Source organism: Ambystoma mexicanum, chromosome 1p (genome assembly GCF_040938575.1).
Source record: "Ambystoma mexicanum isolate Mex_15411 chromosome 1p, UKY_AmexF1_1, whole genome shotgun sequence".
NCBI lineage: Eukaryota > Metazoa > Chordata > Amphibia > Caudata > Ambystomatidae > Ambystoma > Ambystoma mexicanum.
The window spans coordinates 1,296,157,897-1,296,177,444 of NC_090921.1; the positions used below are offsets into that span (position 1 = coordinate 1,296,157,897).

The following is a 19,548-nucleotide window of genomic DNA, read 5'->3' on the forward strand; positions in this document are numbered from 1 at the left end:
TGATGACAGTACATGATACAGCCGGAGAGCCATCTGGAAATGGAGGCCTTTGAGAGAGCCTTCCCCTGATTGACAGGTCCAAAGTTCACAAAAAGTTGTGACGTCTTCCGAAAACACTTCGTGCGGTCCACGTACAACTTCAGCGCTCTAGCCACAACCAGCGAGTGCAAAGTCCTTTCGGCCAGCGACGAAGGCGACGGGAAGAAAACAGGCAACACCAAGGGTTCGTTGAGGTGGAAGTCCGACGGCACCTTGGGCATGAAGGAGGGGTGCGTCCTGAGCACTACCCTCGTGTCGTGAAAAGTCAAGTACGGGGGCTTGCAGGAAAGGGCCTGGATCTCTCCCACTCTTCGTGCGGAGGTGATGGCCACAAGAAACGCTGTTTTCCACGACAAGAACTTCAACGGAGCTGACTGCAGAGGCTCGAACGGAGGTCCCATGAGCTTGGTCAGCACCACGTTGAGCTCCCACGCCGGGGCCGGAGCCTTCACCGGCGGGAACGATCTGAACAGTCCCTTCATTAATTCTTTCACCAGACGATGAGACCACAAAAACGTCCGCCCCGTGGTTCTGGTGTATCGGGAGATCGCAGCAAGATGAATCTTGATGGACGCGTGCGCCAGTCCAGCCTTGGCCAGCGTCAGAAGGTACGGCAGCACCTGGGGAGCCATAATCCGTAGAGGGTTAATCTTCTGTGCGTGGCACCAGACAGAGAACCTCTTCCATTTGTGTCCATAGCATTTAAGAGTTGAGGACGCCCTGGCCTTTGCAAGAACCTCTCTGCAGTCGGCCGGTATGTCGTATCCTCCAAACTCTAACGCTGCAGAAGCCAGGCCTGCAAGTTCAGCGACTTTGGGTCGTGATGGAGGATGGCGCCTCCTTCCCTGGAGAGAAGATCCGCGTCCACTGGCAGCTTGATTGATGGGGACGCTGACAAGTCCAGAAGGTCCGGGAACCATATCTGCCTCGGCCACGCAGGTGCGACGAGGATCATCCTGCACCGTGACCTCTTGAGCAGGATCAGCAATGGCAATGGAGGGAACGCGTATAGAAACAGGCCCTCCCAGGGGAACGAGAAAGCATCGCCCATGCTCCTCGGCTGGGGAAACCTGCTGGTGAACCTCCGGCACTTGGAGTTCGTCGCCGTCGCGAACAGATCGATCTGGGGTGTGCCCCACCGTCGGAAGAGGCGGTCCACTAGATCCTGTCGTAGTTCCCACTCGTGGCACGAGCGCAGCTCTCTGCTGAGCGAGTCAGCGATGGTATTTTTTATCCCTGCCAGATGAAACGGCACCAGAAACATCCCTTGGGTGACGGCCCAATGCCACAGATCCTGCGCCTCCTTGGACAGGGCTGGGGATCTGGTACCGCCCTGCTTCCTGATGTAGAACATGGTGGTGGTGTTGTCGGTGAAGATCCTCACCACCTTGCCCTTGAGGGACGGAAGAAAGGACCCGAGGGCCCAAAACACTGCACGGAGCTCCAGGACGTTGATATGGAGAGACTTCTCCGTCGGAAGCCAAAGGCCTCTCGCGTGCAGATTTTCGGTGTGCGCTCCCCACCCTTCCAGGGAGGCATCCGTGGTCACTGTCTCCTGGTGGCCAGGGGTCTGGAAGTCCATGCCCGCCATCAGATGCGCGCGGGTGCCCCACCACCGGATCGCTCGTCGGAAACTCTCGTCGAGTGTGATCCTCTCCTCGAAGCTGCCCGTCGTCTGGATCCAGCGCGCGTCCAGGAACTCCTGCAACGGGAGCATCCGGAGACTGCACAGGCGGATGAGATAAATGCAAGAAGACATCATTCCGAGGAGGGACTTGATGGACCTCACCCTGGCCGCGTCCGCAACCAGCATCCGCTGCACCTTGCCCAAGATGGCCCTCGTCCTTTCCTCCGACGGAGAGGCCAGAAGCGACACTGTGTCGAGCTTCGCTCCCAGAAACAGTGCGTCTTGCGCGGGCACCAGGTGGGACTTGCCGTAGTTTATGGAGAATCCCAGGTCCGTGAGCAGTTGGACGGTCCTTGCCGTGTGCTCCACGGCGAGCTCCTTCGTCTTTGCTCGGATGAGCCAGTCGTCCAGGTAGGGGTAGACGTGGATCCCCTCTCGGTGCAGCTGCGCCGCCACCGGTGCAAGGCACTGGGTGAACACCCTGGGTGCCGACCTCAATCCGAAGGGAAGGGCTCTGAACTGGTAGTGACGCCCTTGGACCACGAACCTGAGAAACTTTCGGTGTCCCTTCAGGATGAGAATATGGAAGTAGGCATCCTCCAAATCCAACGACGACAGGAAATCGCCCTCCTCCAGTTGACCCAGGACGTGTTGGAGGGTGACCAACCGGAACTTCTGTGCCTTGATGAATTTGTTCAGTCGTCGTAGGTCCAGGATGGGACGCCATCCTCCCGTCTTCTTCTTCACGAGGAAGTATCTTGAGTAAACTCCGGAGCCCCGAAGCCTCTTTGGGACGAGCTCGATGGCGCCCTTCTTGAGCATCGCCTTTACCTCCAAGAGAAGTTGAGGGACGTGATGTTCTTTCCTGGCCACACAGGGGACGCGCGGGCATCTCTTTAGAAACTCGATCGCGTGACCCTGAGCTAGGGCGTCCAGCACCCAACGGTCGGTAGAGATGGACTCCCACACGCTGACGAAGCTCGCCAGCCGGCCTCCCACCGGGGTGCTTTGGTGGGGGCCCAACCCCGCGGCCGGTTCAGTCCTGCTTCGACGAGGCTTTGCCACCTTGTCCTCCTTGGCGACGACGGCGGGGTCCGCCTGACTTGCCTCGTCCCCTGTAAGCTTCCTGTGACGACGAACGGGCCGCTTGACGGTAGGTGGAAAATCCGCCGCTGGAACCTTTGGAGGCACCCTGTTTGCCTCCGCCGCTCCGAAAGGGCGGCCGCCGTTGCTGGAGAACCCCAAGAGCCCGGGCCGTCTCCGTGTCCGCCTTGATGGCTTAAAGGGAATCGTCCACTGTTTTCCCAAACAGGTTGTTTCCGTCGAAAGGCATGTCCAAGACTCTGTTCTGCACGTCCTGACGGAAGTCAGTAGCCTTGAGCCATCCACGCCGCCTAAGGCACACGCCGTTGCCCAACTGGCGAAATCCAGTGTCAGCGATGTCCGTCGCAATCGTAATGGCGTGGTCTGACGCCACCTCTCCTTCCTGCAAGATCTCTAGGGCTTCCGCCCTCTTGTCTGGTAGTCCAGCAGGGGGGCCAGTTTGTACCACAACTCCCTGTCGTAGCGGGCTACGATAGCCAAGGCGTTGGCCGCCTAAATCGTCGTCGCTGCCGACGAGATGACTCTGCGTCCCATCGTGTCTAATTTCTTTCCCTCGCCGTCCGGCGGGGAGGTTGACGTAGAGGCCGCACCCCCCCCCCCGCTTTCTTCCTGGCCGCCGCGGAGACGACCGAGTCCGGGGTCGGCTGTGCCCAAAGGCACAAGGGGGCCGCGTCCGGGACCCGGTACTTCTTCTCGTACCGATCCCTTCTAGCCGGCGTCGTGGATGGGTTCTTGAGGAGGGCGAGGCCCTCATCCCAAATGTCGTCTAGTAGAGGTACAGCGAGGACCGTCTTTCTCTTGGTCTCACGCCGTTGATAAAGGAAACCTTCCTTCTTCTCTTCCGGGCAGAGCTGGAAAAAAAGCTCGGATGCCCTGGCGATCATGGAGTGAAACGATCCAATCTCGTCGGGCGGGGAAGCCCGGGTGGGAGGTGACGACGGGAGATCCTCGTCGTAAACCCCGTCGTCTGTACCCATCGCGGCCGTGTCAGTCCCCGTATCATCCCCACGTGTCGTGGACGGGGAGGAGGGCTGAACAGGGCGCGATGGCTGAAAAGGAGGTGGAGGTTGAATCCTTCTTCTCTTAGGGGGAGGGCTCCCAGAAGGGCCTGGCTCCGGGTCCCCCGTCGGGAGCCGTTCCTCCGTTGGCGGTAACGGCAGTCTCGTCCTTATCTCCGAGCATAAGGACTGAATAGCCAACAAAATGGCCGCCGAGTTGTCTTGCGGCACTGGTTGAGGGAGATCCGACGGGCGATCAGGAGCCCCGTCGGCATCCTCGACGCCCTCGTCGTCTTCCACGTCAGGGTCCCTCCCGACAGGATGGCCTTCTTCCACGCCAGAGCCGTGGCCTAAGACTTCGATCAGCTCCTCCTCAGAGGTTGAGGCCGAGTCCACGACGACCTCCTGCCCCCCCCCTTTTTCTTCTCCGTCGGAGGTTTCACGGGGGTCCTGTCGATGGGCATGAAAGAAGACTCCCTCCGCGGTGGCAGGGAGATTCTGGGCCCCGGGGTTGCCACCACTGGTGTAGCCTCCACAGGCTGAGCCAGGGCCGCCGCGACTGTCTCGATAGAGGCCTTGGCCGGATGGATCAAGGCTTTCACCACCTTAGGTGCGCTCAACGCCTTCTCCTTGGGGGGAGGGTCACCACCTCGCTCCCCCTCTGATGGGGCCCTAGGGCACGACCGGGGTCTCTCCAGGAGTTTCGCCGGGTGCTCAGCCTTCCTCTTACCCGAGCCAGAGTGTTGGCTCGTGGTTGATGGCGCCGGGGAGGATGCGCCCTGCCTGGCGCCCGTAGAGCCCGACCGTTCGGCGCTCCCGGTGCCAGCGGACTCGCGTGCTTGGCCTTCTGTTGGACCCCCGTCGCCGGGGCGCCCTCAAAGGTCTTAGAAGACTGCTCGGACTTCTTCTTCTTCTCGCCTGACGGGCTCTTTCCTTCCAGCCAGTTGGCGAGACGTTGATGGCGGTCCTTCATGGTCCGCTCCGACATATTGCCGCAAAACGCACAGTCCTTCTCCACGTGCGTCTTGTCCTCATGTAGGCAGTAAAGGCAAAGGGAGTGTTCGTCCTCCTTGAAGACATTCTGAAGCTGGCATCCAGGGCAGACCCTGAACAGCTTTCCGGGCGTCGAGCTTCCCTTCTCCTGGGCCATGTCCGAGATGGGCCTGAGAAACTTCTGGAGTCCTCCAAAAGCGTGGCTCGACGAAATCTTCACCCTTGAGGGGCGTAGACGAATCCGACACGGGTCCCCGTTGATCGGATGAAGAAACGGTGGAGCTTGAGGCTCTTTTGACCGAAAAAAGAATTTTTTCTGAGAAAAAACATGAAAAATAGCACTAACGCTCGAGAGCAATAGCACGAGGATCCCAACACTTGAACGTGCGGTAAAAATCTGAAGATGGCTGCCAGAGGCGGGGCTTAGGTAGAGGGCAGACATTGGCTGTGGTCAGTATGACGCAGAGATCAGTGATTGGTTACTACTACGAAAGACAGATCAGAAACAAAACTGATACTGATTTTTTCTTTACCGAGGATTCCCAGCCTGACGACGGGGAATATTCATGAGCATGTGAATCCATGCCAGACCCCATGCTGGAGAATGGTAACAACCTTGACTCCTACATCGAAGGCGCGAAAGACTGAAAGCATCTTAACATGACCAGTGAGTTAAGGGAAGCAAAGAAAGCCCGGTCTGTGTTTAATTGAAATGCTTCAGACTGTATTGTTAGGGAGAATTCTCATAAATGTGCTAATTCCCTTCACCTTAGAGACCCCCAGCAACTTTGCTGGATTTTGAGGCCTTGATTTTTTTACCTGGAGAGAGTGTGAGCCTTTTTTCCCACTCTCTCATGTATTTTGATGTGTGTTTTACTCTTGTGTTCTTTGATTATGGAGTTTTGGATAACTCTGTAGTCATAATCTTTTCATGTGTGTCACACAGCACCCTCAGTACATTGACACAGGAAAGTCTTTTTAGGCTGTCCCAAGGTTTAAATACCTTCTCTGGGATAAACTACTGTTTCCCAGAGAATGTAAAGTTAAATTGACTTTGCAGGTCTTTTTAAATTCCTAGACCCAGCACACACTATCTTACAATAGAGTGCTGGAGGGGTTACCTACTATCCTCTATGTCTAGAAACTCATGTAGCAGTGAAACGCTACCCTTTCCTATCGAAATGGCTGGTGTCAGTGGTTTTACAACAAACTACCATGATTTTTCCCGACCGCGAACATCGGTAGCTAAAAATCACGGGAGCCATGTTTTTTGAGATGGTGCCTAAGCCCCCTTTGGTTAAACAGGTCCTGGTCTTTTTTTGCCATTTCTTTTTGGAAAGGTCCTTCTAGTGTGTCTGAGTGCCAAACTAGGTTTGGTCCCTTTGTTTCTATGCCTTTGGCGGGCTTCATGACTGAAGACCGCCTCTGGCGCTTGAGTGTCTGGGGTGGGCAAGAAGTGAGGGAGGCGCCCGAAACTCCCTGTGCTTAGTCTCCTAGGAGACCCAAATGCACTCTGGCGTGATTGGCTGGCTGACTGTCCGGCAAGGACAGCCGCCCTGCTGGGTGAGTGGCAGCTAGGCTGGAATGAATGGGAGAAAACTGTTTAAAAGGCGAGTCTCGTGGCTTGGAAGACAGAGTCGACCACTGGAACAAAAGAACCGAAGACGAGCTGGAAGAGGACGGCTGCTGCAACTACTAGACCATTGCTTTGCTTGGTGGAGCCCTGCTGCAGCTCCGAATCGCCACCTTTATCTTGACACAGAGGCCCCTTCATGGACGACTTCTCCCTTTGAGTTGGTGGGACCAATCAACTCATAAGCCACCTGGATACCATTCTCTGAGCTGGTTAGGATTAACCAGGGAGAAGGACACCAGCTTATGTGCTTGAAGAACAGCTACCGGAATCGAAGAATTGCCATTTTGCCAGCTTTGTGACCAGTCCCCGTGCAGGAGTCCCGACATCCTCCCTCTTGTCCCCACGATGGAGGCTCAGGAATAGCGAGATCTGCAGGAACAGAAGTCTTCAGCTGCATCTTTTTCTTCAAAATAAGGTACTGTGAAAGCCTGACTGAAAGAACTTACCTCTCACTGCGAAAGTTTGTGGAACTTTGGCAACTTGCAGGCCTAGTCAGCTTGTGACCCGACATACGAACCTTTCTTCTGAGAACTACTTCCAAGAACCGTGATAAAGACTTTTCCGTTTTAAATACCAGAACCGTTTTTACGTATACAAGACAAGTCCACTGACTTTGGCCTATCTATTGCATTGAATCAACTCCGCTGGTGAACTCAAACTATTTGCACTGTTTTAGGGTAACTGTAATATTCGTTTTGTTAACTAATGCCGTTTTGCTCCTACTTCAATGCTATTTGGCTCCTACTTCAAGGGAGCTCAACTGCTTAGTAATCAGTATTGTAGTATAATTTGTGTGCGTTATTGGTTGTCTCATTTAGTGAATGCTTTATAAATGATTGTGTGATAAATTAAGAAGTGTTTTACCAAAAAACCTTACGTTTTAAGGGTCTATCTGAATACTTATCATTGTAGACCTATGTGTAACACTCTTACAAGCTCACAGTCCCTCTTGAGATAAGCCTGGCTGCTCAGCTCGCTACCAAAAACTGTGTGGTACAGACTTATACCAAAGGTTGGTTTTGCATACACCTGTAGTCTTAGTTGTGTGTAGTGGTCCCAAAGGACCATACAAACTGCCTAACAAGTATCCGAGGGATGAAGGTTACACGAGCGCTGATAAGCTGCCAGATAAAGTGAATACATTGTTAAGAACTGTGAATACGAAATAAAAAGTAGCAGAGTGGTCCGGTGAAGTGAGATTGCCCAATCGAAAGTCTCTGAAATGTTTTAAAGCTGCAGAGGCAGCAGGAAGCGAGAAAACCACATGAATTAAAGGTTTGAAAGACTTGATCTAGGAGCAATTGATATGAAAGCAAGTCATACATAGCAAGTACATTTTGCAAGAGATATTGGAACTGAAGGAAAGTATGTAAAGAGGAAGTTAAGAAAGAAAGGAGGGTCGAAGTGGTCATGTGGAGGTGAGAGCAAAAATCCTCCCAGTTTCGAAAGTCTTCGACAGCGAAATCGAAATATGAAAGGAGGTTAGCCGGATAGGGGAACCTATAGTGTGGAATGTGAAGAAAGCTTGGAAAAGGGAACCCCACGAAGGAGAAAAGGTTTGAGCCCGACAGAGGGGAACCTGTAGTGAACTGCGACCAAATACTATACTTAGAAACTTTTTGTTTAAACTGTGTACAAGCTTGAAGGGTGACCTGGACTTGGGTGAGGGGAACCTTAGAGGTTAAACCTGTGGATCTGTGACTCATACTTGAATGGCCAAGAAGGCTCTGGAGGGCAGATCCAGCTGCCTAACTGTGTTCGCAAGCCAAAGTGCGTTCATCCATCAAGTGTTCCATCTTACCCTATGCTATACAACATGGTGTGAGAAACCCGAGGGTGTTCTCACTTATAGACCCTGGGGATTCTTTGTTCAGGTGGCCAGGGCACAGCCATCGCCTTTGGAACCAGACCCTGGGGGTGGACCAGTGTGGGAGGATCACCTAGGCAGAGGGGGCTTGGGGACTGTTGGAGGAATGCCCTCAGGAGAGACGAGGAATTACCACCTTTATAAACACACCCCTACCCGACATCGCCTCCACCTTTATAGGTTGTTTTAAGTCCTGTCCCAGTGCCCCCACCCCAATTCCAATAGGTACCCACATCAAGGGGAGGCATAAGAGAATAAATACAACACCCTATATTTCACAAAAACAAAATCATTCCCCTTCTTCTGACAATATTCTTTCTTTTTCTAACACGACTCAAAAAAAGGACAACTTTTGTCCCGATAATGACGCCAGGCAAGGTCAGGCAAAGCAGGAGAGCCCAGGCCTTTGAGGGGCAGGTGGTAGAACCCTGACCTCAAAAAATCTCCCCTTGAACTCCAGCAGCTCCCAAAACGCTGGAATGAGGTTTTTGGGGAGCTAGTGAAGTGGGAGCAAAAAAAGGAAAAGTGCATTCTGGGACTTGAAGTCCAAAGACATTACATCTTGCAAATTAAGAGGGGTCTGAGCCCGGCTGAGGGAGACCCGTGTGTGAACTTTAAGGAGAGGTCTGAGCCCGATTGAGGGTGACCCCTGGAGAGGACAAGAAAGGAATGTATACAGCCGGTGAGGTGGTGAGGGACATGGAAGACTGGTGGGTATTAATCAAAGATTGAAGTTGCAATAGTATATCGCACAATTGAAGGCTACACGCGTGTGGATGAGACACGAAGGAAGGCAGACCTGTGGTGAATTTAGAATAAACGATAGCTGTGAAATCAGCGATATGGAGTAGCAAAGTGGTCCTGTGAAAGCAAGTAGCCAATTCGAAAATCTCAGTGAAAGGTGAACTGTTTTTGTCGATAAATTGAATGAACTATGAGACGCGTAGGAAGGCAGACTCGTGGTGAACTTAGAATAAGCAATCGCTGTGAAACCAGCGATCCTGAGTAGCAAAGTGGTCCGGTGAAAGCAAGTCGCCCATTCAAAAGTTTCTGTGAAAGGTGAAACGTTTTTGTCGATAAATTGAATGAACTATAAAAGTGAAGTGATAACTTTTGTGCTTATGCCATCAAACTACCCAGACCAAGAAGCACTGGGGCAAATAAGACAAGAGTGTGAGCTGGAGGGAAAGTTGAAGTGTTCCTGCGGAGGTCTGTAGTAAAAGCCATGCACATTCGAAAGTCTTCGACATCAGGTAACGGTCCGAGCCCGACTCAGGGAGACTGGAAGTGTAATAAGTTGGGGGAAGGGAACCCCTGAAGGGAGCCCCTTCAGTGTTTTTGTTGAACTTTTGCTTTGAAAGGACCAAGCCCGACTAAGGGAGACTAATGTGAACGTTTTTGAGAACGTTTGCTTTGAGAGGTCAAACACAATCAAGGGGGACCAGCGCGAACTTTGTTGAACTGTGTTTGAAAGCTGGAAAAAAAGACGAACGTGGAAGGCCACGCGGGCCAAATCCATGTTTTGAACTGCCTTTGCTTTGAGAGCCTGAGCCAGAGTGCGTCATCCTGCCTGTGGGGACTGCCTTGCCCCGTGCTGTCCAGCGTGGGGAGGAGAGCTGACTTAGCCAACTTGATCCTTTATGTTAGAATACTGTTTTTCCTTTAAATACATCTTTTCGCATGCACCCATTTATTGCAATAGTGTAAGGGCAGGCGTTAGGTTTTGTTAGTATAGGCCATTTTGATTTGACTGACACAACTAAGACTGGTTTATTTATTATTTGATGGTGCAGCATGCTCCCACCTTTAGAGATAGGGCCAGACAGGAGTTTATCCAACCCTTTTGCTCAATTAACACCCTTGAACAGTATATATCTCTTGTGTCTGTCTTCACTTGTGATACAATGCCTCCTTTACAGTGGGGATGAAAATTAACACTGATTTATATTGCCATTCTGACATTTCGTTTCACCACAGATTTGTCCTTTTTTAGATACGTATCCCTATGTCACATTAGGCTGTATTAGAGTGAGGGCAGGCATTAGGTTTTTGTTAGTATAGGCTTTTATTGTTTGACTAGGACTGTTTTTTATTATTATTTGATGGCAGAGATTACTCCCATCTTAGTTATAGGGCCAGACAGGAGTTTTTCCAACCCCCTTGAATCTAACAATAAAGGTTTTGAAACTTGCAACTTTTGTGGCAGTGTCTTCTTGTGATTCCATGCTTCCCCTACAGCACATACAAGCCACAGAAAGATATTACTGGGTAAGTAATGACTGTCTTCTGAGGCATGTGGATCTGCTTAGAATCGTATGCTTTGTATAGTGTAGTGAGCCGAAGGAATAGTTGCAACCAAATGTTTTAAATCTGCCTGCCCCACCCGAGAATGGTTTCTTGCCTGAGTATCAACACAAAAGTGCTGTGTAAATGTGTGACCAGAGCTTTGTGTTGCTGCTTTACAAATAACTTCAAGCGGAACATTAGCTATAAAGGCCAGTGTGGCTCCTGTACTACATGTGGAATGAGCTTTAGGAGTAAAAGAAAGTTACTTATTTGAAAGACTAACATTATTATATGCATTTAACAATTCATCTGGCTACATAAGCATTTGAGACAGAATCCCCTTCTATTCGGACACAAAGAACTGAACTGCCTTTTTAAGTTCTTTTGTTCTGTAAAGTAGTACATGACTGCTCTGCGAATGTCTAATGTACTTATGGTCCATTCTCCCTATACTGAGAATTTTGGAGAAAAAAAACTGGTAGTTCAATTGAATTATTTGGTTAAAAAAGTGGACCCATGAGCTTGCTTACTAAAACATTGAGATCCCAACCTGGTGGCAGATTAGCTACCGGTGGATGTACTTGTTTTAACTACTTCCATGAAGTCTTTGAAAACAGGAATCCTTGACTTGGGTGCAGAGTCCTGCACCCTGTATCTCTTCTCCAACCGGTCTTGTTTGGTTGGAGCCATGCATGGGTTTTTCGTGAGGGCTAGGCCTTCCTCTCGAATGTCATTCAAAAAAGGTACCACCATGATCGCCTTCCTCTTGGACTCCTGCCGCTGATATAGGAAGCCCTCCTTCTGGGCAGATCATTGAGTGGAATGATCCCACCTCATCTGATATAGAGACTCTACGAGGGGCGTCCAGGTGCAGTGATTTGTCGTCTGCCGGGATGAAGTCCTCATCTTCCTCGGGCCCCGACGCGGTGAAGGAGGCTGATGCAGAGACGTCGGATGACTCTTCCTTTTCTTACGTGGAGGTTGGTCTTGGGCCTAAGGTACAACAGGTGCTGGGGGCAACCTCTGCTGGATCTGCATCACTAGGGTGTGGAGAGTTGACAGGATGTCCATGGATATGTCCCACGCCTGAGGAGAGAATGATGTAGTGCTAGGCCCTGCGCCGTCTTCCTTGTGGACTGTAAGGACGGACGCTTGATCGTCGTCCATGGATGAGATGTCCATTGACTGAACGTAAGACTTGGGAGGGCTGCTTTGGGGTCTATTTGCCACCCCCTTTTCCCTCCTTAGGGCTGTGTACAGGGACCTGAGCCTGTGCTTCCCACCCGCAAAGGGTGCCCACAGCCCTTGCCGCTGCCTCGGCGGCCATGTCACGCCTGGGAGGCAGGGAGACTCTGCGCTGTAGGGATCACCCACGTTGGGTCGGTACCACCTGCCGTAGCAGTCGCCCTAGAGGATGTCGACAAAGTGGTCAATGGAGTCTTCGGCTTTGCCTGATGAGCCTGCTGTGAGGCTTTCTTCTCTTCCTTCAGCCTCAGTTTCTCTGATTTGTCCTGTAACTTGGCCAGCGTGGAGGACTTCCCCTTGGAGGAGGAACCCGATGTTAGGCTGGCTAATGAGGCGGACGGCGATGGCAATAGCGGTCTATCTGACCTGGGACCCAGCAGAATCGGGCTTGCAGTTCTTGGCCTTCTCTTGAATCCCCACGGATGGGGCATCCTTGTAAGTCAAGATTTGGTGCAGTACCCTTTGAGTGCACTACAACAACCTTGACCTCCTGGCAATAGGAACCCAACCTTTGGTATTAGTCTGTTCTACACAGGTTGGTAGAGGGGCTGATCAGCAGGCTTATCTCAAGAGGGGTCAATGTGAGCAGTAGGGTGGTTACACAGATATTCACAGTGACAAGTATCCAAATAAACAATTACACTCAAGGTTTCTTGATTAAACAATTTTTAATTTAAAAGTCAGTTTGAATAAGCCTTCTTCAGAAGGGGCAATATAATAGTAACACACAAAGCCACTCCAAAATAAACACTCTTAGTTTCTCTAAATCAGCAAGTACCCATTTGGGATGGCACACAGACACTTCCTACACCTTTAGGTGACTTAAATAGCTAGTACACTGTGGACAAGAATACATCACTTGTACATTTAGAGCAGTACTGAGATGGGTGTCAAAGTAAAGAGTTTTAGACTAAGACAAGAGATCACACAAATATTCTTAAGCAGGTAAGTACATTTTTAACCCCTCAATGCAAAGAATGTTAACCCTTTCCTGGAAGGAAGGTAAAAACACACAATCAGAGGGGAGAAAAGTCATTCAGGGAGCCAGGCCAGACAATGTCAATTGAGCAAAAGTCTAGGTGAGCTGAAGCACTACTTTCAGGTAAGTAAAAGTCTTGCACAATGTTTTAGAAGTCTTTGTAGAAAAAGTAGAATCAAGTAGGGCCACAAGTTGGGAGGCGTGTGAGGTGTACAAGATGCAAGCAACTCTACAGGAGCAACCGACAGGTCTCAACTGAGAACAAGTAAGACTACAAGACAAGAGGGAAGTTCTCTTAGACTTTACAGTACCTTTGGTTAGAAGAAATAGTTCCAGCTGGCTTCTGTTCCTATGTGGCTCTGCAGATCCTTTTGTTCCTGTACCTCAGTCGTGGGGACAAGAGGGAGGACTTCTGTGGACTCCTGCAACACAACTGGACTGTCGGCGACAGCAACGGGCAATCGCCAATTCTTTGGCACTTCGGGCATTTCAGCTCCTCGCGTCAGAGCAAATTGCAACACTGTGGTTCTCGGTTACCACTTCAGACTTTCTTTGCTTCTGGGGTCCAGCACTCTGTTGAGGTGGCTCAGGCTTGATCAGTCCTGCATCAGGAAAGTCCGAAGGATCTTCCTAGCGCTCGGGTCCGACTTAAAAGCGATCCACTCGATTTGGTGTTCCTCTGCCTGGCCCTTCGGTTTCAGCAGCAGCAGCGGAAGTACAGCCAGCTTCGAGAGGATGTCCAAACAAGTTCACTTTGGAGTTGATTGGTCCCACCAACTCAAGGGGAGAAGTCATCCTTGTAGGGCTTCTCTAGTCGAGGCGAACTCGGAGCTTAAGCACAGCAGCAGGGCTTCACCGGGCAAACCAATGGTCCAGGAGTTGCAGCAGGCGTCCCTTCCAAGTTCTTCTTCGGATTCCTTCGTCCAGTGGTCGACTCTGCCCTCCAAGTCAAAAAACCTTGCCTTTTATGCAGGTTTCTCTCATTCATTCCTGCCCAGCTGTCAATCACACAGCAGGGTGGCTGTCCTTGCCGGACATTCAGCCTGCCAATCACCTGTGGGTGCATTCCTGTAACCAAGGGGATTAAGCACAGGGAGTTTTGGGCACCTCCCTCACTTCCTGCCCTTGCCAGACATACTAGAGCCAGAGGCAGGCTTCACTTGTGAATCCCGCCAAAGACAAAATGAACAAAGAAATGGTGAAAAAAGAAGACCAGGGCCATTTTGACAAAATGGGCACCCATGGGTGCTTTACTGCAGCTGTGAACGCAGCCCGAGGTAAAAACTCCCAATGGTAGTTAAAAGTAAACCACTGCCACCAGCCATTAATTGTAGAAAGGGTAACATAAAATTGTTACATGAGAAACTAGACAAAGGGGATACCAAGTCACCAACCCTTCCAGCACCCTATTGTAAGATAGTGTGTGCTGGGTCTAGAAAGTTAGAATTGAAAGTAAAGTCAATTTCACTTTACTGTTCTTGGAAACAGGAGTTTATCCAAGAGAAGGTATTTAAACCTTTGGGAAATCTGAAAGACTTCCCTGTGCCACTGCACTGAAGGTGCCAATTGTCACAATGTAAAAGGATGATGCCTATGGAGTTTGTCAGACTCCAAAACCAAAAGAAACAGTGTTTAAATCACAGTAAAATACATGAGAGAGTGGGAAAAGGTCTCACTCTCTCCAGGTTGAAAATAAAGTCCTAGAGGCCAGCAAAAGTGTTCGGGTCTCTAAGGTAGAGAGGAATTAGCACATTATTGAGAACTCCCAAACCGTCCTTAAAGGACTTCGACCTCCTCCCAGAGGGAGATAGCTCTTTGGACCTACCGGTCCAGGGTGAGGCATGACCCTACTCGGAGCATGGGTCAGAGGCCTTGCTCGACTTGAGCCATGACGCCAAGCTGTTGTATCTGTCCTCCTTCGTTTTCTTCGAGAAGCCCAGGCATATCTCGCAACCATCCTGGTTGTGGTCCGGGTGCAGGCAGTACAGACACTTCTGATGTTTGTCCTCCACAAAGATGTTCCTCAGCCCGCATTGGGTGCAGGGCCTGAAAAGTGTCCTTGCCTCTTTTTTCTCCTCTGTCACGGTTGGAGGGCGCAAAGGAGGCCCAAGATGGCCTTCTAGAAACTTCGACGAAAAACTGCCCTTGAGGGGCATGCACCTTCACCGACAACGGATCCCTGTTGTCGGCCGATTAAGATAGGAGCACACAGGCTCCGATGGAACAAAATAGAACTTTTTCAGCAAAGATTTGGAAAAAAAGTATGAAATAGCTCAGAGACCAACCCGAGGACTCCCAACACTGAAGCATGCCGTAAAAATCTGAAGATGGCTGCCAGAGGCGGGCTTAGGGAGAGGACTGTCATTGGATGGGGGCAGTATGACACGACGACACTGAATGACACAGAGGACAGTGATTGGTTTCGAGGAGAAATACAGTTTTAAAGTGAAAGTGACGACAGGGAATATTCATGTGCATGTGAATCCAGGCCAGACCCCATGCTGGAGAACTGTAGTTCAGACACTCATTAATGAAAAAGTTATTGGATAGGAAAAATCCCCAGCCACACAGGAGGGCACCCGACTACAAGTAAAAAAAAAACTAAGTATGGGAAAGAAACACTGCAGATCGGGGAAAGCACATCTGACCACATTCATGAGCCGAGAGAAAGGGAGCCTGCTTGTGTCACAGAGGGGCATAGCCTTTGTGTTTATGGGTCCAAAGGAGCTGAATACAAAAAGTGCTTTGGTTCTTGTAATAAAAATCAGAGGGTTGTGGAGGACAAGGGACTCATCAGAGCAATACTTACTATACAGAAATGGAAATGGCAACATATTTTTGGGCATCTGGAGGAGCTTTCACCTTTGAAAGCCCACAAGTATAAGGAAAGGGAATGCGACGTTGACCATCATGTGACTTTGCATTCTGCTAACATTCCTTATGATCTAAAGATTGTTCCAAACAATAAAAAGGAAACATTAAAGTGACTATTAACCAAAGTTCACCCGGCGCACCTCATCCAATCGTCGCTCCGTCCCCATAGAGATTAAGTTGCTGAACTCTGTTTCCAGAACCTGCCGGGCCTGCAAGAGTAAGAAATAACATGAGGTGGGTAACACAGCATCAGTCAACTGTTGATCTCATGAAAGTTCAGACATGTTAAGACCAGAAGTATTCAGGGACAAAGGAGCTCCACTGTGACAGATGGAGACAGGTTTGAAACAGAGTGCACTGAAAACCAGAGAAGGAATGGGTGAGACAAAAAGCATGCCAAGGTAAAAGGGAGAGCAGGGGATGGAGCTAAGGAGAAAAGATGCAAGCATTGAAAAACATATAGAGTATGGGGAAAGCGTTGAATGACAGATACAGAAAAACAGGTCTTGCTTTGCCTACATGGGGGTTAGTACAGCGCAGAGCTCCTTTTTTCAGCAGCTTCATATAACATACTAGTTGAACACCCTGTGTACACAGGCTTAAGTGCGTAAAGACATTTTCAGAGTGTTAATATATTAGGTGGTATATTTATGTTAAGAGAAACAAATTGACACTTTAGGACCATTATAAATCCTAAGGCAACAGCTCCCTCTAGCAGTGAGAACAGGCGAAGCTGGCAGTCTCTACTGCGCATGACTGCATCAGACAAACATACATCTGGCCTTTCATAATAGTAAGAATGATCTATTTCTAAGGATAGGGTCTCAAAAACGTGAAAAAAGTCTGGAAAAGAACAAATGGAATAGTTTGGTTTTAATTTTAGTTGGGAAATGTACTGTAAAGCATTTGTGGATCTGAGAAAAAAAAGGATGAGTATCAGATTTCATACAACAGGATCAGTTATGGCCGTAGCCACTGGCCACGACAACTCCTCATAATTCCCACATCTAAAGTGACAGTACCCGAATAACCCAACTATTCCCTCCGCACTTTTGATCCAAACCTATATGACACCTCCCCTTTGCAGTCACGAGAACACCCAAGAGGAAGGTCACATGTTGCACATTTTCCCCTTTACGCCCATAGAGGAGAAGGGGATATGGTGTATTGCCTACACCTGAAAGCCTCTCCGATTTCCAAGACTGCAGGGAGCAGAATCTAGCCTGACAATATTCAGAGCAGGTATGGTTGCTTCAGTGTCTGCTCTGTACAAGATGGCTTCTCCATGGAAGACAACAGACCACTGTTGCACCAGGGATGCACTCCGACTAAGCCGACACGTGTGATTAGTGTTCTCAGGCCTTGTCTCTCAGACCTGTGATTTCCCAAATGCCCCAGTTATCTCCCTCACAGAAAAGTGGATATACAACAAGAGAGACTAGCATAGGCCACCTTGTCATATGATTGTTCTGCTTGCTCATGAGTTCTTGAATAACCTCTTGAGTCTCAGTTTTCAAACTCAATGACTGCTTCTTTGAATTGCCAATTAAACAGTTGACTACAAAGATTTCTATTCTCTCCTGATTTCTCCCCCTTCCTAGTCTGAAATGCTGTCTCCAACTCCTTGTAGAGAATTAAACAGAAAAAGAACAGACAGCCTACCACTCAAACACCCAGGCTACTTCTCTTCCTCTGTATTACATACATCTCTCGATCCTCACCCACCCCTGCATGCCTCCATGCAGGTTGGCTCTTCCTAAACAAGTGGTTTGTGTTCAAACTCCTCCTGGTCTTTAAGTCTATCCACGGTCTTGCCTCCATTTTATCTGGCTAACTAGTTCCCGCTACTTGCCTCTCTCATAAAGCCCTTCTCAACCTTACCTTCCCCTATAACCTTACACCCCCCACACTCCCTCCTGCCATCGACTAATGGTACTCCCTACCCTCAGATTAACAACCACCCCAACCTGGCAGGGTTCACAATGACCCTTCAAGAGGCCCCTACTGTCTCTTGAACAGAACCGTTAGAACTGCAATGTCACCATAAAATGATGGATTACCCCAAATGTAACTGTCTAAATATGGTAAATACTGTAAGTCTCAAATATCTCTAAACAGTCAGGCTATATTGTCTGCTGTCATGTTCCAAGCCACTTCCTATCCATTAACTGTATCATCCATTATACTTTTGCTGTTAATTACCCAGTAATAGGATTGGCATGACCTGTTGTGAGGTATTTCTGCATTGCCAGGCAGACATGACTAAAGGAGGCAATACTTGCTGCACGTATGCTCCTAGCTATGTGCAAAGAGGACTGTTCAGCATTGATGATTAAGCCCAGCACTGTTATTGGTGGCTTTGCATGTAAAATGTATGCAGCCTCTGCTCTAATTGGCTATGGTAGATAAATGCCTCCTTCACTCAGATTTTTTTTTCTGATGTCTTTAAAATACAACAGAGGCCCCCACTGCTAAGGAAGTCCAAGTTAGCTGCAGAAGGGAGAGAACGAAAAGGAGAAGGGGCAGAAGGGAAAGATTGCTGTTCTCTGGACTGTTATTGATTTGGGTTGTAACAGGGGCATATAAACAGTCTTGCTGATTCAGCATTGGGCATGGTTAGTGCAAAAGAATGGCAAAGACTTCCACAATACGCGATTCCTATTCTAACCCTGTGAGAAAGGGATTGGGTAGATCAATGCAAGTGCCACTTCCTCCAAAGTGTAATCCAGCGCATTTTATAGTTCCACATAACTTGTTCAAAACATGTAACTTTCTGGTATGTTTGTCCTGGCTCGAAGTTCCTAGAAGCTTGGGGTCCGAAATTGCACAAACAGTGGGATTCTTGTTCCAACTGGCACTTGGAAGCCACTAAACTGCAGACCTGAGCTTTGAGAGGAACCCAAGAGAAGCTTCAATAAGATAAGAGTTCAACGCTGAGCACACCAATTGTATGAACAAATTTTAATTTCAGCAGCTTATGTAACACTAAGCATATGTTCTGTTTTAAACCCAGTCTCTCTGCTTCCAACTCCCTCCAATAGGGAGCCCTATGATTGCCTGGTTTTGGCCGTGAACGACATCTCCTTGATGGTATTGTTTACATGATAACAAGGGCAAGGTCTTGGCAGGTTATGTAGTGGGTACACTGCATGAACTTCTGGAGACCTATCGGTTACGATGCAAAATCTGCCCACGTGGCTGAACTGGTTGCTTGCGTCTTGGCTAAGGGTAAAGGTGTAACCTTTTCTTCTGACTCCCAATATGCACATGGTGTGGTGTACGATTTAGCTATCTTTTAGAAGCAGAGGGGCTTCTGCTGATAGTCAATGCTGAATGACCCCATGTTTCATCTTTATCGCACTTCTGTTTCCCAGGGGTATGGCTATATGCCGTGGTAATGGTAAGAGCGGTCAAGTCTTTGGCATCCGCAAGTCTGGTTGTGGTGGTTCCGTTCCTGAATGTGCAGATCGACTTCATGCAGCTCCACAAATGTCACAAGTAAGAGTTTTGTCTGCTTATTGTTGACTATTTACAGGGTGGGTCCCCGCCGTAAAGAGCAATTTCGGAAGCACAATCCTTTTTATGAGTGAGACTCATCATGATGTAGGTAACTATCATTTTTTGTACTTTGCCTCTAGAAGGTCCAGCTATTTCATATAACTGCTGTGACGGAGAACTACTGGGTCTCGGGACCCAGATTCCCACATATTGTACTGCAGAAGGTCAACCATTAAAACCTCATTGGTCACCCACAAGATTAGTTTTCATCATTGGTGGAAAGAGCTCCGAGTTCGTCCAGTTTATTTTAAGCCCAAAAAGGGAAACATGCATTTACAGGGTCAATTATTGGATTTATGTTTGCCTCAGGGTTAGGGGCCTACATTAATAGGTCCTCCACAA

The 19,548-nt window shown here is 49.2% G+C and overlaps 1 protein-coding gene across 7 annotated transcripts in view; it reads right to left on the reverse strand.

Moving 5' to 3' along the window:
- The window catches only part of PPFIA3 (PTPRF interacting protein alpha 3), an 841,741-nt gene that overhangs the window by 59,629 nt on the left and 762,564 nt on the right, over nucleotides 1–19,548 (reverse strand). For all 7 annotated transcript variants that reach the window (XM_069605740.1, XM_069605757.1, XM_069605735.1 and 4 more), the window contains one exon: nucleotides 15,789–15,857. In XM_069605740.1, the coding sequence (XP_069461841.1) occupies nucleotides 15,789–15,857 (69 nt within the window). The remainder of the gene's footprint in view (nucleotides 1–15,788; nucleotides 15,858–19,548) is intronic.